General features: G+C 37.7%; 1 protein-coding gene across 4 annotated transcripts in view; it reads left to right on the top strand.

Annotated features, from left to right (window-relative positions):
- The first annotated feature begins 1,244 nt into the window (after positions 1-1,244).
- MIGA1 (mitoguardin 1) overlaps positions 1,245-17,911 on the top strand; it is a 100,143-nt gene continuing 83,476 nt past the window's right edge. For 2 of the 4 annotated variants that reach the window (XM_035018221.1, XM_035018219.1), the window contains exons 1-2: positions 1,245-1,341; positions 4,161-4,274. In XM_035018221.1, the coding sequence (XP_034874112.1) occupies positions 4,176-4,274 (99 nt within the window). In that variant the 5' untranslated portion in view covers positions 1,245-1,341; positions 4,161-4,175. Of the gene's footprint in view, positions 1,342-1,541; positions 1,559-4,160; positions 4,275-17,911 lie in introns of those variants that run through there. The other 2 variants (XM_035018222.1, XM_035018220.1) reach the window with 2 other exon arrangements.

Below are 17,911 nucleotides of genomic sequence, written 5' to 3'. Positions count from 1 at the left end.
TTAGCAATTAAATACTCTGCCAACCCAGGAGAAGGGAGACTTGGAGCAAATTACATTGATTTAGAAAAGTAATGAAAATACGGTCTTTCTTGTTCCCTTGTTAAAGAGCAAAATCCATAATGGGTATGTACTAATATCTCTTTCATAACATTTATTGTGGAATTAAAAGAGGTAATGTTCTCAGTAAAGTTGCTTTAAGTGGTAGTTATAATTACTACCGCTCTTCCCGTTATGTTGAGTGTTTGGAAGTTGTAGGAAGTAGGGAGGAGGCAGCAGAAAGGAGATTGGGAGAATAAACAAAAAACAGACTTACAAATTCCAGGTTCTTCAGATGTCAACAGTACCATTTACTTTATAAGTGCAAAATATTTTCACACAGAATTCTGTGCACTTTCAGTTATTATTCATCTAGCAATGTCACACATAGCATTGTCATTCTCCCTCCCTATTTCCCATTTGACTAAATAGGAATTGAAAACTAACAGAAATGATTATTCATTCCTGTTCCTTAGGTAGGAATAGTAAAAACTGCTGTCACGTTTTAGTTATCCTTACAAAATTATTTTGACATTTCACCACAAATATGCTCAGCAATTGGAAGTTTTAAATCCGCAGTTTTGGAATGTTTTGGCTGAAGACTGCACATGGAAACAGCATCTTTTTTTGTTGTCGTTCTCCATTCCGCCCCGCCCCCCGCCACCGCCCATTTGTTTACTTGTGTGTTAGAACCTTAGAACAGGGTATATATACTCTGCCTACATTTACATATTCTAATTCAGTGGGAAACATGGAGGAAAAAGAGTAATTGAAATCAATAACTTCATCAATACAGGGTTAGAAGGCCTCTTAACATTCATTCGTTTAAGTGCTGCGGATATATAGTAGAAGTTCTTAATCTGGGATCCATGGATTGGTTTGGGGCGTCCGAACTTGTATATACTGTATATATTTTTTTCCTTTAACAATGTATGAGCGTGTCTATGAGCATTTTTCTGCGATAAAGTCCCCTAGTTTTCACCAGATTCGCCGAATAGTCCTAGATCCCTCAAAAGGCTACGAAATACGATACCAGTTAACAGCATTGTAAAAATGCAGTTTTTCTTAAGTGGTCCTTAGATCCATTTGGCAAGGCAGAAATCTCCTGCCCTAAACAAAAATGGCGGGAGCGGCTTCACACGTAGCCCCTCACGCAGAAAGGCTAGAAGGCCCCCGCCAACATTCTTTCCACCTTCCCACTGCTGACCCCGGAAGGACTCCGCCCCCGCGGCCAGGCGGCGGCTCAGCGCGGGGCTGCGGCGGGGAAGCAGGCGTGGGCCAGCCGCACCTGGCCGTGAGCACCAGGTACAAGAGTGGAGGGGGCGGGCATTGGGGCGGGTGGGGTCGCTACGCCCGCGGGGCCGAGGCAGCGGAACTGGGCGTGGTGGGCGTGGTGGGCGTGGTGGGGCGCGGGCTGCGGCCTCGGCCTTGGCCCTCAAGATTCCCAGGGCGGGTGAAGGAACAGAAAGCAAGGGAAGTCCCAACGCCGGAGGGAAGCCCGCAAGGGCAGCGCTGAGTCAGGGTGGGCTCCCGACCGCTCCTAGCCTGACTGAGGGCCTGGGCGGGCGAGCCTGCGGGAGACCCCTTTTCTGGTCCCTTGGTAAAGAAGGGAGACCGCTGAGGAGACTGCTGTGGGGGTCGGGGTGGGGGTCTTGTTGGAGGTAGGTGCCGCTGGTTGGTCCATGCTTCTGCTTGAATGCCAGTGGTTTGAGCAGGGAGTGGTTTTTGAATGCGGGAAGATTACGCTTTCTTTGCTGGTGCTTTCAGAGAATAATGCAGCATTGGGAGGATTGTGGCGTTGGGACCCTTCTGTAAATAAAGTTGCTCAACATTTATATTCTGGAGGGGGGACTCCAGAAGATCTTGCTCTTGCACAGACTTTCATTATTATTGTTCTTTCATTATTGCAACAAAGCATTTTTGCTGTGTTTTTCTCAGAGTTCGGTTGTATGGGTTTAGGCTTCTCGTCAAATTTTTTTAGGGATTTCAGACTTTCATTTTTGCTTAAATTATAAAGTCCAAGCTGTAGAATAGAATTTTAGGTTGTTTAAGAAACAAACTCTCATACATTTTTAGCTCCACATTTTAGCTGAGTAATATTACATAATACAGTATTTTTGGTGATGTTTTAGTCTCTCTACGAATTTGAATAATAATTAAACTGCCTTGGTGTTCATCTTAATACTTATGAAAGCAACTGAAATGATTAGTTTGGTTTTTCTTTTTTACATTATTCAGTTGTTAAGTTTGGAGTCATTCCCTCAGTGATTTTAAGTTAAAGGGAATGAGGTAGTTAGAATGCAAAAAAGGAGATTTGTCAGAACTCTTTTAAGAAAACCCCGGCAGCTTAAATTGAAATATTTGCTTTATTTTCTTTCTTCTCTGCTTAAAAAATTCGAACCCTCTATTATGGAGAAAGTCACTTCGGGTGAATTACTCAGTATTTTATTTTTTTTAATGTAGCATAGATGGCTTAATGATCCAGAATCTATTTAACTACTAAAAATATTTCTCAAGCAGTTGTCAATTTTGGGGGTGGAGAGGGTAAGTGTGCTTTTTTTTTTTTTTTTTAGTGTAACATTTAAAAGAAAGTGATAAATGTAGGTGCTTAAAAAATCAAATATTTGAGAAGACCTATGAAAAGGAGTGATTCCTTGCCCGACCTCCCTTATACCCCTAGTCTCATTCCCCAGAGGACCATTTTTCTCTTGTTTAATTGTTTCTTCATGGATTCCTTTGTATGTCTCAGTAATATGTTTATGTCAAGGTTTGTGGGTTGGAATAAATGTACATCAATTAGAATTATACTGAGCCTGAACATTGTAATTAGAATATGCGTGGGGGGGATTAAGTTTATACTCTGTGAGTGTCACTAGTAGGGAATAAGGTTAGTGTCAGTAGCAGTAACCCACCTTAAGAAGTATTACTGTGCTTGGTTTGAAAGGGAACAACTGCTTAATCAGTGGTTTTGATACTTGTGTGAAGAAAAGATATTAACAGAAAAGGGTAGTCTGTTGGAGTCTACAAAAAGAGGAGAGATATATGTAGAAATAAAGGACTTAAAGTATAGCTAGCCCAATAAGCTTTTTTATAGAGAGATTGCTAATGATTTTTATTTTCTCTTTAGTTATGTTTATGTGGTCCTATTCAAGGAAAAGAAATACTAGATTTGGCAGACATAAACATTCTGGTTACTGGAGAAGCCTACTCTTTGTGTACCAGAGACCTGTCTCAGGCTTTTAACTGGCCTAGATAAAATATTCCTCAGGATCCATTAATTTTGTGCTCACCAGGCAGCCTTTTTAACTTTTTAAAAAATTTACCTCCTTACAGTTTTTTATTTTAGAGAGGGTATGTTTTAATGACATGTATAAGTATTCTTTTACTGGATAGTATATTTCCTTATTATAAATGAATAAATTTGTAAGCTAATTTATACATTAATTCTATGTGAATTTGTTTAGTGTATGTCCAGCTAGGTACAAAGATAAAATTGAGTTTCTGGCTTTGAAAAGCATGGACCCAGAGCCTGAACCATCATGTTTCTATGAAGGTTCTGCTACCATTAAGGGCCTTTCTGAGAGATAGCTGCTTTCTCTGTAGACACCTGACTTCTCTTTCTTTGGTTTCAATAGAAATAGGCATTGAAACAATATTAAAATTTCACAGCATAAATGTGGCATTTCTTTGAAGATCTTTAAAATGGTCTAGTAGGAGAATAAGTCCCTGAGTTCTGAAGTTCAGTGAACTGAGTTTACTTTCTAGCCCCAGGGGTCCTGGTTCTAATCAGATTCCCTTGTAGGAAATAGGTGAGAAGAAATCGGTTTTAAATTACTATTTAAAAGCCAAAATGTTTAACCGGAAAAGAGAGAATCTGGAACCTGAAATGTTCTAAGGAAAATGTGTTACCTGAACTCTTGGTTCAAATCTAACTCATTTTCTTTTTGGGTGCTTTGGTGATTAATAAATAAACTTTTAGCTCAGATAAATTTGGCTCATAATTTTCTTCAGGGAAGTATATCATGAATAATTAACTGCAAAAAGAAAAAAACTGATAGAGTTAAATATTCAATTTGTATCTTTCATTTAGTGGCTCATATGTTTTTATGTTTCATTTAATGAAGATTAGAAGAGGAGTCATGTCAGAAGAAACAGTAAGCGAATCACAGTTTTCCTTGAAGACAGCAGTACTAAGAGTGTTTGATCTTCCTCTGTCTTGGTACTATTCTCTCTCCCAGGTAAAAAATAAAAAAAAAAGAAAGAAAGAAACATGAAGTTGAATAATAAGTTTATTGCTCAGAGCATAGTATATTGTTTACAGTATTTAAATTTCAATTGAGGTTTTAAATGGTTCAGTCAAAATGTTTATTAAGGTAGTTTAATACTTAACTTGGTTTTTATTTCATGGTTTTTTGTTGTTATCATATTAAGAACTTTTTAAAGGAGATTGTATTACTTTAAAAAAATAGTCCTGGGGTGCCTGGTTGGCTCAGTTGGAAGAGCAAGTGACTCTTTATCTTGGGGTCATGAGTTCAAGCACCATGTTGAGTGTAGAGCTTACTTAAATAAATTAAATTAGAAAAAATAGTCCTACTTTTTTTTTTTAAGAGATTTTTTATTTATTCATTTGAGAGAGAGAGCAAACGAGAGCACGAGCGGCGGGGAGGGTTAGAGGGAGAGGGAGAAGCAGACTCCCCACTGAGCAGGGAGCCTGGTACCTCATAAATGGAATTATGTAATATTTGTCTTTGGGGGACTGGCTTATTTTACTTAGCATAATGTCCTCAAGTTTCATCCATTTTGTAGCATGTCAGAATTTACTCCTTTTCCCAGGTTGAGTAACATTTGATTTTTTTTTTTAATTTTATTTATTTATTTGAGAGAGAGAGTATGAGAGAGAGAGAGCATGAGGCGGGGAGGGTCAGAGGGAGAAGCAGACTCCCCGCTGAGCAGGGAGCCCGATGTGGGACTTGATCCCGGGACTCCAGGATCATGACCTGAGCCGAAGGCAGTCGCTTAACCAACTGAGCCATCCAGGCGCCCAAGTAACATTTGATTTTATGGACGTAAACCACATTTGGTTTATCCATTCATCCACTGCTGGTCATTTGGGTTACTTCCATCTTTTGGCTCTTGTGAATAGTGGTGCTATAAACATAATTGTATGAATATCTATTCAAGTCCCTGCTTTCAGTTCTTTTGGATATATACCTAGAAGTGAAATTGCTGCATCATATGGTGATTCTATGTTTAATTTGTTGAGGAACTGGCATATTGTTTTCCGTAATGGCTCCACCATCACTTTTTATTTCTATCAGCAGTGGACAAGGATTCCAGTTTCTCCACATTCTCACCAACACCTGTTATTTTCTGGCTTTTTGATAGTAGTCACCCTACTGGGTATGAGTTGGTATCTCATTGTGGTTTTGATTTGGTAGTGATTAGTGATGTTGAGCATCTCTTCATGCACTTATTATCCATTTGTATATCTTCCATGGGAGCAGTCCCTTTATTTTTAATATTTGCTTCTAATGCAATTTGTGCTTCATTGTACTAAAGAAAAAGGTACATATGGAAAGTGGCCTTTAGTTCACTAAAGTTATACCAAATTTCATCAAATCCAAGATGATTATTTTTGACATTTCAATATTTGTAAAACTTATATATTAAAATGAATAGTATCTCAGATGGGTGAAATACAGTGTAATTTTACATGTGTATAGGAAAGGATGTTGCACAGTTAAGAGGTATGAGAATAGTAATTACTACCTAGTGTTCACTATATGTAAGACATTATTTATGTCCTTTATACATAAAATGTCTGTAATCCACAAAGTAACCCTGGAATTTGGAAATCATCTCCATCTTACAGATCTGGAGGCTTCAAGAGCTTCATTAACTTGTCTAAAAGGGCAGATAATAGGGGTACCTGGGTGGCTCAGTTGGTTAAGCATCTGACTCTTATTTTATTTTATTTTATTTACTTGAGAGAGACAGAGTGTGCAAGCAGAGGGAGGGAGAGGGACAAGCAGACTCCACGCTGAGCCCCACGCGGAGCTTGATCTCAGGGCTCTGAGATCAGGACCTAAGCCGAAATCAAGAGTCAGGTGCTTAATGACTGAGCCACCCAGGTGCCCCAAGCATCCGACTCTTGATCAGGTCTTACTCTCAGGGTCGTGAGTTCAATCTGGGTGTGGATCCTATTTTAAAAGTGCAAATAATAATGTGAGTTTTTAACTCGTACCTCTGTGATCCCCAAATCCATTTTCTCTCTTTTCCTTTCTCTCCTTTTTCAGGACTACATGCTTAAAAGAAAATTTGACAAATACGGAAAAGAATTAAAAAAAATAAAAATTATCAACAGTTCCTTTATAAAAGCTTATTTGCTATATCTTCTCTAAGTCTTTTATTTTTATAAATATCTCTCTGCCCTCCACTTCCCAGACTGCTCCCCCATTTGAGATTATAAAGTTCTATATTTTGAGCATTTTCTGTTATTAGAAATGCTTTATGAATATAGATGTACTATAGTCTATTGAATATTTCTCTGTTTTTGTGTTTCTGGTTTGTTTCAACAGTTTATTATTTATATATAAGTCTTTGTCCAATTTTTAGATTTTTTATTATAGTGTATTTCTAGAGATGAAAATATTGAGTCTAAATTTTTGGTATTCTTTTATTGTATATATTATACTGTTTGGATGACATTTAAAAGACTAGTAGCTCCACTGTATGTAAAGCACTGTGCTAGACATTTTATATTAGGTACATTTACAAATTTATTTAATCCTTACAATGATCCTAAAGTAATATTATTCTTTAAAATGTATTATTTATAAATGTATATTATTCTTTAAAATGCTAATACATTTATATGGTTCATATATCAAAACCACACTCACGTACATATACATACATGGAAATGTTTTACTGTCTTGGTCCCCATCCACTTCCTACAGGTAACCATTTGGATTACTTGAATATCTTTTAGGGTTTCCTTAATCACATATCTGCAAAAGCAATTATATACTTATTTTTTCCTCTTTCTTATAAAAGAGGAAAGCATGGAATGAGTTTTGAGTACTAAGTACCATGGGGCTCCTGGGTGGCTCAGTTGGTTAAGCGACTGCCTTTGGCTCAGGTCATGATCCTGGAGTCCCAAGATCAAGTCCCACGTCAGGCTCCCCGCTCAGCAGGGAGTCTGCTTCTCCTTCTGACCCTCCCCCAACTTGTGTTCTCTCTCTCTCAAATAAATAAATAAAATCTTAAAAAAAAAATGTGAATACTAAGTACCATGGCTGAGAGTAGAGAATGTATCCTTAAGTTTACCTGCACTACCTATGTTCCTGCTTTTTGATACTTAATTTCCTAGAGATCTTTCTGTATTAATATATATAGATCTTTTTCTTTTTTTTTATTCATACAGCTACGTAGTATTTGTATACATAAACATTTGTGTTATTTCTGATCTTGTACTGTTACAAACAGTGATATAGTGAGTAAGTTTGATATACCTCAATTCATACAGCCATAGGCATGGGGTACAGGTATAGGCAACAGGATAAATTTTTAGACTTTGAATTTCTGGGCCAAAGAGTAAATGTATTTGAATTTTGATAGATACTGTTAAATTGCCTTCTGTAGGAATAGTATTATTTTGTACTCCCCAAATTTGGGGAGTTTTGCCATTCTGGTAGGTGAGAATGGTATTTCATCATGATTTTAATTTTCTCTCTCTCTTATATGTTAAGCTGAGAATCTTTTCATAGATTTAGAGCAATTTGTATTAATTATGAACATTTTCAAGGCTTTTGTTTGTCATTCCTAAATTGCTCTGCAGATTGGCTGTACCAATGCACAGTCTTCATCAATCTTAATCATTTGATGATGTCTTTCTTCACAGTCTAGAAATCAGAGTGTTTTTTTAAATGTTTATTAGCATTTGGTATTTCTTCTTTAGAAATTACTTTTGTATCCTTTGCGTATATGATTCTACTATACCACCTACTTTTCTTTTTTTTTTTTTCTTTTTAAAGATTTTATTTATTTATTTGACAGAGAGAGACACAGCGAGAGAGGGAACACAAGCAGGGGGAGGGGGAGAGGGAGAAGCAGGTTTCCCGCGGAGCAGGGAGCCCGATTGGGGGCTCGATCCCAGGACCCCGAGATCATGACCTGAGCCGAAGGCAGACGCTTAACGACTGAGCCACCCAAGCGCCCCCTATACCACCTACTTTTCAATGCTAAGAGTAATTTTCTGAGGCCAGGTGTATCAGCCAACTTGTTCCATGAGATATTTTTAAAAATAATGTAAAGAGTCATTGCAGGTAAACTTAAGGATACACTCTTTACTCTCAGCCATGGCACTTAGTATTCAAAACTCATTCCATGCTATCAGTGCCCTAAGATAGGTCAGCAAAGCACAGCCTCTAAGTGAAATCAAGGCCACCACCTGTTTTTTACAAGTAAAGTTTTATTGGGACACAGCCATACTCATTTGTTAATGTATTATCTGTGACTGCTTTTGCACTATAACAACAGAGCTAAGTGGTTGCAGTAGAGATTATATGTTCCACAAGCCTAAAATATTTACTACTTGGCCTATGCCGAAAAAGTTTGTTGACTCCTGCACTGAGAGAGCAGGTTATAGTTTGAATAGCACAAATGACCAAGAAAGGACCAAGGAAAAGCTCAGAGCTCTTGTTCTGTAATTTTAGAATTGGATTGATTTTTTTAAAATAAAAAAGACATGTAAGATTTTTTCGTTCATTAGTTCAGCCTCCAAAAATTGAGAAGCCATGTTGGATGCAATTCAGTTATATATTTAATTGCATAGTGAGATGTCATCTGTGTGACTGAAGTAATTTTAATAGATGATGCAAGACATGCATGGATTTAAGGGGCACCTGGGTGGCTCAGTCGTTAAGCGTCTGCCTTCGGCTCAGGTCATGATCCCGGGGTCCTGGGATTGAGCCCCGCATCGGGCTCCCTGCTTGGCGGGAAGCCTGCTTCTCCGTCTCCCACTCCCTCTGCTTGTGTTCCCTCTCTCGCTGTGTCTCTCTCTGTCAAATAAATAAATAAAAAATCTTAAAAAAAAAAAAGATGATGCAAGATATGCGTGGATTTAAACACCTTTGATGATGCATCTTGATTCATGTTTCGCCACTGTGGAATTGTGTGATCTTTGGCAGGTTACTTAACCTCTTTGAAGCCAATTTATTGTGTTTGACATGCAATAAAGATGAGTGAGCACCCCAATAAATGTTAACTCCTATTATATTTCCCTGTCATTTATTTAAGGAATAATACATTTTCCAAGTATTTGTTCTTTCATTTAGTGAATACATACTCTAAACAAAATACTTAAGTCTCTTTTGCTTCTGTAGTTTTCTTAAGGATTACTTTGGTATCTAAGGTCATTGAGATGGTATTACTTTATCGTGTTAATACAAGCAGATTCTGTTTTTCAGCTGGTCAACACAACATAAAGAGATAAGTAGTTTAGTTGATTCTCCAAATTCAGAGTGTTAAGTGAGAAAGACAAAGAATTAACTAAGCACTTAAAAAATAAAAATCTGTCTAAATGCAGTGTGGCATCCTGAATTGGTCTTGGAATAGAAAAAGAACATCAGCGGAAAAACTGGTGAAATCAGAATAAAGTCTATAGTTTAGTTAATAATATTGTACTAATGTTAGTTTTTTAGTTTTATTTTAATGTTAATTTTTTAGTTTTATAAGATGTTAACATCAGGAAAATCCTAAGTGATGCAAAGATACTATCTTTGCAGTTTTTCTGTAAATCTAAAATTATTTCAGGGCGCCTGGGTGGCTCAGTCCATTAAGTGTCTGCTTTTGGCTTAGGTCATGATCTTGGGGTCCTGGGATTGAGCCCCATGTTGGGCTCCCTGCTCAGCGGGGAGTCTGCTTTTCCCTCTCCCTCTGCCCCTCCCCTGCTTGTGCTCTCTCTCTCTCAAATAAATAAAGTCTTTAAAAAAATATATATATAGTTTCAAACTGTTAAACATTTTTTAATTAAAATAAATTAACATTAAATAATAGCTCACATTTTTGAATGCCTGCTATGTGTCAGATATTACTTTATGTATGTTATCTATCCAAAACAACCCTATGAGGAAGATGTTATTCCTGTTTATTCAAGAGTTTACAGTTTGCATGTAGTGTTTTCTAGTTATCAGAGAGATTCATTCAAAGTATACCTATTAAGCCTCTATTGTGTTTCAGTCAAGATATAAAGTGGTGAACAAGATCTAGGCATAGTTCTAGCCCTTACTGAGCTTAGAACCTCAATAAAGTTTGTAGAAACTGCCCCTTCTCCCCCAAATAAAGGTGTAAGTACTGTGTTTGAGGAATAGATCAACTGAATTCTTTATGCTGAGTAAAGGGAAATAAAGTTATTGGAGCAGGAAACTTATGCATGACTATTCTCTGTCTCCAGAGAACATTAGATGGTAGGGGACTTGACAAGAGCATTAAACAATAGCATCAGGTTATGAAGTGTGAAATCTGAGCATAAGGAGTAATGTTCTTTTCCTTTGTATTCTCAGTGTCTGGGCCATAAATAGATGCTCAATTCATGTTGAATGAATAGGACATGTGTCTAGTTTTCATTTGTCTGGAGGTGAGGAAATGGACTGTATCACCACAGAAAGCCCCTCTGAGCTTTGGGATTCTGAGATGCTATTTCCAATGTTCCAGGCAATGGTATAGGAAGCAATTGACTTCCCTCAGGGAGGGAAAAAAGTAACAAAACAAGAAGTGATAGGCAAGAGTAATATAAGAGACTTTCAAATGTTGTGTTTTCTAGATTACTTAGGATAAACATTTTCTCTGGGAAATTTGTTGCTTTTTTTTGTCATGGAAAAAGTTTCTTTTTCATGAGATTATTACTGTATTGTAGACTTCAATACGTCTTTTATATAAAAATAATACCTAACATATAAACAGAACTTGGATCTTAATAAAAGTGAATTGATTTTTATTGTATTTGAATTTATATTAGTAAAGAACATTATATGTCTGATGGAGTAGTTTTAATTTCATATTTATATCTCAGTGGTTTTTTAACTTCAGTGCCCTTGGATATAGTAGAACTGACAATTTTTTTTTTTAAGATTTTATTTATTTATTTGACAGAGAGAGACACAGCAAGAGAGGGAACACAAGCAGGGGGAATGGGAGAGAGAGAAGCAGGCTTCCCTCTGAGCAAGGAGCCCCATGCGGGGCTCGATCCCAGGACCCTGGGATCATGACCTGAGCTGAAGGCAGCCGCTTAACGACTGAGCCACCCAGGTGTCCCTAGAACTGGCAATTTAAGCAGACACAATCACTTAGCTGTGACTGGGCCTTTATTAATAGATTCTTTACTTTATTTTTTATTTATTTATTTTTTTTTAAGATTTTATTTATTTATTTGAGACAGAGAGAATGAGAGAGAGAGAGCACATGAGAGGGGGGAGGGTCAGAGGGAGAAGCAGGCTCCCCGCCGAGCAGGGAGCCCAATGCGGGACTCGATCCAGGGACTCCAGGATCATGACCTGAGCCGAAAGCAGTCGCTTAACCAACTGAGCCACCCAGGCGCCCCTAGATTATTTACTTTAATGGAGGTCTTAATTTTCTTATCTTACATTTATTTCTTCAGTAAGTACTAATTTTTACATTTGATCTAAGATTAATATTTTTTTGATAATGAGGTCATGGCAGTTTATAAAATATATTGAAAATTAAGAAGATATTCTTAATAGTGCTATTTTTATTTTTAATTAAAAAATGTTTTAAAGATTTTATTTTTAAGTACTCTCTATACCCGATGTGGGGCTTGAATTCACAACCCTGAGATCAAGAGTTCCATGCTTCACAGACTGAGCCAGCCAGGTGCCCCAATAATAATGCTATTTTTAGAATTTATTTTATTATTGGGTCTTTAGCACCCAGATTCAAGGAACTGTTGTTTTTTTTCCCAAATCTCATTTAGTTGCTCTTAACACTGAAGGTATGGTTCCAGAGGGAAAAACAAATCTAAAGAAATAAAAATTTATGGGGCTCCTGGGTGGTGCAGTTGGTTAGGCGTCTAACTCTTGGCTTTGGCTTGGGTTATAATCTCAGGGTTTTCAGATCCGGCCCTGGGTCAGGCTCCACACTTGGTGTGAAGTCTGCTTGGAACTCTCTCTCTTTCTCCCTCTGCCCCTCCCCCCAGTTCTTTCCCTCTCTCAAATAAATAAATCTTAAAAAAATTTGCTAATGCCTGTAATAGAGACATTGCTTAAGAGAATAATTCTTAAAGTTTGTGAAGGGAAAAAAATTTGAGGTGGTATTGGAATGTTCTATATTTTCTTGATAGTTTTTTTTTTCTAAAGATTTTATTTATTTGACAGAGAGATAGACAGAAGAGCACAAGTAGAGGGAATGACAGAGGGAGAGGGAGAAGCAGGCTCTGCACTGAGCAGGGAGCCTGATGTGGGACTCGATCCTAGGACCCCGGGATCGTGACCTGAGCCGAAGGCAGATGCTTAACCATCTGAGCCACCCAGGCGCCCTTCTTGATAGTTTTGAAGGAATTTAAATGGACTTGGAGGAAAAGTAGAGTAAGAATAGTTTTAGGGCGCCTCAATAAATAAATAAAAATCTTAAAAAAAAAAAAAGAAGAATAGTTTTAAATTTTTTGTTAGATCATAGTCACTGAGGCCACATGCTAATGGCAAATGGAAGTAAATCATTTCTGGTATTCCAGAAAATGAGCAATTTTTTTTTTTTAAGATTTAATTTATTTATTTGACAGAGAGAGAATACAAACAGGGGGAGCGGTAGGCAGAGGGAGAGGGAGAAGCAGGCTCCCTGTTCATCAGGGAGCCCGACGTGGGCCTCGATCCCAGGACCCGGGGATCATGACCTGAGCCGAAGGCAGATGCTTAACTGACTGAGCAACCCAGGCACCCTGAAAATGAGCAATTTTTATGTGTAGAACCCAGATGTTATTTTATTTTATTTTATTTTATTTTTAAAGATTTTATTTATTTATTTGAGACAGAGAGAATGAGAGACAGCAAGAGAGGGAAGAGGGTCAGAGGGAGAAGCAGACCCCCCGCTGAGCAGGGAGCCCGATATGGGACTCGATCCCGGGACTCCAGGATCATGACCTGAGCTGAAGGCTGTCGCTTAACCAACTGAGCCACCCAGGCGCCCCAGATGTTATTTTAAAATTAGCTTTATTGAGGTATAATTGACACACATTGCACTGTCCATATTTAAAATACAATTTTAGTTTTGACATACATGTGTATATTATAACTGAATTCTTTTTTTTTTTAAAGATTTTATGTATTTATTTGTCAGAGAGAGCGAGCGAGCGCAGGCAGAGGGAGAAGCAGGCTCCCTACTGAGCAAGGAGCCTGGTGTGGGACTCGATCCCAGGACTCTGGGATCATGACCTGAGCTGAAGGCAGACGCTTATCAAGATTGAGCCACCCAGGCGTCTCTATATCTGTGAAATTCTTGCCACAGTCAGGATAATGAACATATCGACGATCTCCAAAAGTTTCTCATTCTCCTTTGTAACCTTTCCCTTTGCATCTCCCTGTCCAAGTCCCCTCTCTCGCTTTCCCCCAGGCAACCACTGATCTGCTTTTGATCACTATAGATTTGTTTGCATTTTCTGTTTTATATAAAATGGAATCATACAATATGTACTTTCTTTTGTCTTTTTTTCTTTCACTTAGTCTGACTTTGAAATACATGCATGTTGTGTATATCAATAGTTAATTCTGTTTCATTACTGCATAGTATTCCATTGTATGGATATACCACAGTTTGTTCAGCTGTTGGCAGACATTGGGTTGTTTCCTGTTTTTATTTTTTAATTGTAAGTAAAGCTGCTAAGAACATTCCCATACAAGTCTTTGTATGGACATATGCTTTCATTTCTCTTGGGAGTGGAACGATTGAATCATAAGATAGGGATATATTTAATTAAAAATTTTTTTAAACATTTTTAAAAAATTTTATTTGAGAAAGAGAGCAAGCAGAGAGGGGCGGAGAAGGAGGGAGAATCTGGAGCAGACTCCTCACTGAGCAGTGAGATCATGATCTGAGCCAAAACCAAGAGGTGAACGCTTAACTGACTGAGCCACTCAGGCACCATGAGATATATTTAATTTTTTTTTTAAAGATTTTATTTATTTATTTGACAGAGAGAGACACAGCAAGAGAGGGAACACAAGCAGGGGGAGTGGGAGAGGTAGAAACGGGCTTCCTGCCGAGCAGGGACCCTGATGTGGGGCTTGATCCCAGGACCCTGGGATCATGACCCGAGCCGAAGGCAGATGCTTAACGACTGAGCCACCCAGGCGCCCCGATATATTTAATTTTTTTAAAAAATGCCAGGCTTCGTCCAAAGTGGCTATATCATTGGTATGGCCAGTCTTTTAATTTTAGCCGTTCTAATAGAATAGTAGAATCTCATTGTGGTTTTAATTTGATTTTCCCTAATGACCAGTAATGTTGAACATGCTTTCTTTTTTTTTTTTTTTTTTTTAAGATTTTATTTATTTATTTGACAGAGAGAGACACAGCGAGAGCAGGAACACAAGCAGGGGGAGTGGGAGAGGGAGAAACAGGCTTCCCGCCAAGCAGGGAGCCCGACGTGGGGCTCGATCCCAGGACCCTGGGATCATGACCTGAGCCGAAGGCAGATGCTTAACGACTGAGCCACCCAGGCGCCCCTGAACATGCTTTCGTATGCTTATTTGCAATCCGTAAATCTTTGTTGATGTGTCTATTCAAAGCTGTTGCCCATTTTTTAATTGGGTTGTTTTGAGAATTCCTTATATACCTTGGGTATGATTCCTTTATCAGATCTATCATTTGTAACTATTCTTGTCCGTAGATTGTCTTTTCAACTTCTGGAAAGTGCTATTTATGTATGTATATGTGTTTTTAAACATTTATTTTAGAGAGAGAGCTTGTGTGAGCAGGAGACAGGACAGAAGGAAGGGAGAGAAAGAATCTCAAACAGACTCCCCACTGAGCGCAGAGCCCAATGCAGGCTTGATCCCATGACCCATGAAATCATGACCTGAGCCGAAATCAGGAGCCAGAGGCCTAACTGACTGAGCCACCCAGGCACCCCTAAGCAATGCCTTTTAAAAAGCAGAAGGTTTTAATTCTGAAGTCCATTTGTCAACTTGTTTTCTTTTTTTTTTTAACAGATCAGGTTCTTGGTGTCATCTCTTAGAAATATTTGCCTAACCAAGGGTCACAAAGATTTTTTCGTATGCTTTTTTCTAGAACTTTTATAGTTTTAGATTTTATGTTCTTACAGTTTTAGGTTTATGATCCATGAGTGAATTAATGTATGTAGTGTGAGATTATATAGTATATAATCTTTTGGAATTGGCTTTTTTCACTTAACATAATGCATTTGAGATTCATTCACATCGTTGTGTGTCTGACTATTATGACCTTTTTTATTGCTGAGTATTCATTCCATTGTATGGATGTACCAGTTTATCCATTTATCTGTGGAGGGACGTTTGTAGGTCTTGGTGGATTTCTAGACTACGTAGATTTTCTGTGTTTTCTTCAAGAAATTTCTTCCTTGAGGGACACCTGGGTGGCTGAGTTGGTTAAGCATTTGCCTTCAGCTTGGGTCGTGATTTCAGGGTCCTGGGATCGAGCCCCGCATTGGGGCTCCTTGCTCAGTGGGGAGCCTGCTTCTCCCTCTGCCTGCTCTGCCTTCCGCTCCCCCTGCTTGTGCTCTCTCTCTGACAAATAAATAAAATCTTTAAAAAAAGAAATTTCTTCCTTGAATTTACTTTTGACAAAAATAGGTTGACTGTATTTGTACAGGTTTATTTCTGAATTCTGTTCTGTTGCGTTGATCTATATGCCTATTGTTTCGCCAATACCACACTGTTTTAATTATTGTAGCTTTATAGTTAAGTTTTGAAATTGGCTAGAGTAAGTTCTCCAACTTTGTCTTTTTCAGAGTTATTTTGGTTATTTTAGTTCCTTTGCCTTTCCTTAATTTTTTTTTTAATAATATGCTACCAGTACCTACAAAAATTTTTGCTGGGGCATGTCTGGGTTGGTTAAGCATCTGCCTTTGGCTCAGGTCATGATCTCAGGGTCCTGGGATCGAGCCCAGGCTCCCTGCTCAGGAGGGAGTCTGTTTCTCCCTCTCACTCAGCCCCTCCCCCCTGCTCGTGCTCCCCCCCTCAAATAAATAAATAAAATCTTTAAAAAAAATTTTTGCTGGAATTTTGATTAGGGTTATATTGGTTTTTGTACATCAGTTTGAAGAGAAACAACATTTTACAATCCATGAACATGATGTATCTCTTATCTTTGTTGATTTCTTTCATCAGTGTTTTATTTACTAGCACTGATTTTTTTTAGATTTATTGCTAAGTATTTTTTTCTTTTTCTTTTACTTGGTGCTATTATAAATGGTATTGCTTTTTAAATTTCATTTCCAGTTGCTTATTGCTGTTATTGACTTTGGAGCCTATTTACCTATCAGTTCTAGGAGATTTTTAGGTAGATTTTTTTGGATTTTCCATGTAGACAATCAAAATTGTCTGCAAATACAGAGTTTTACTTCTTCCTTTCCAATATGTATTCCTTTTATTCTTTTTTCTTGACTTTTTATATTGGCTGGCACTTTTAATATGATGTTGGTTCTGGTAGCTTCAGGCATTCCTTGGCTATGACAGCATAACTAATCTCTGCCTCCCTCTTCACATGGCTTTCTCTTTTGTGTCTCTGTGTCCCCTTTAATCCCTTATAAGGGCACTTATTTGATTTAGGGTCCACCCTAAAACAATGTTATGTCATCTTGATTCTTACCTTAATTACATGGACAAAGACTTTATTTTTAAATAAGATCATAATCTGATATTCAAGGTTAATGTGAATTTTGGGGGGACACTATTTAAGCCACACACCTTCTAGTCCTAATTTGCTGAGTTTTTTAAAAATCATGAGTGGAAGTTGAATATTTTCAAATGTTCTTTTTGAATTTATTGAGATTATATTATGGCGTTTCTTCTTGGTTTGTTATTATGGTAAGTTACATTGATTGATATTTGAATGTTGAACCAGATTTGCATTCCTAGGATATACACTACTAGATCATCTATAGTATTCATTTTATATATTGCTGGATTCAATATGTTAATATTTTGTGAAGGATTTTTTTAAAAATCAACATTATAGATACTACCCTATAATTTTTTTGTAATGTCTTTGGTTTTGATATTAATAATAATGCTGGCTTCAAAAAATGATTGGGAAGAATTCCCTCATTGAATGGAATTGATATTTCTTTGTTAAATACTTAGTAGAATTTGCTATATCATTTGTTAAAAGGTTTTTTTTTTTTTTTAAAGATTTTATTTATTCATTTGAGACACAGAGATACAGAGAGAGAGAGAGCATGAGCAGGGAGAGAGGCAGAGGGAGAGGGAGAAGCAGGCTCCCCGCTGAGCAGGGAGCCCGATGCGGGGCTCGATCCCAGGACGCTGGGATCATGACCTGAGCTGAAGGCAGACGCTTAACCATCTGAGCCACCCAGGTGCCCCTCATTTGTTAAAAGGTTTTAATTTAACTACATATTCAATTTCTTTGCTGTTTCTTCCTGAGTGAATTTTGATAGTTTCTATTTTTCAAGAAATTGGTCCATTTCATCTAAAATTGTTGAGTTTATGGGCATAGAGTTGTTTATAGTAATCCTTTTCATATCTGTAAGGTCTTTAGTGATGACACCTCTTTTATTTCTGATTTTGGTAATATGTGTCTTTTCTCTCTCCCCCTCTCTCTCTCTCTTTTTGTTTGTTTTTGGTCAGACCGGTTAGAGCTTTGT

This window comes from Mirounga leonina, unplaced genomic scaffold, assembly GCF_011800145.1.
Source record: "Mirounga leonina isolate KUSES-001 unplaced genomic scaffold, KU_Mleo_1.0 Mir_173, whole genome shotgun sequence".
In the NCBI taxonomy this organism is placed as follows: domain Eukaryota; kingdom Metazoa; phylum Chordata; class Mammalia; order Carnivora; family Phocidae; genus Mirounga; species Mirounga leonina.
This window is presented reverse-complemented; position numbering and strand designations above follow the sequence as displayed.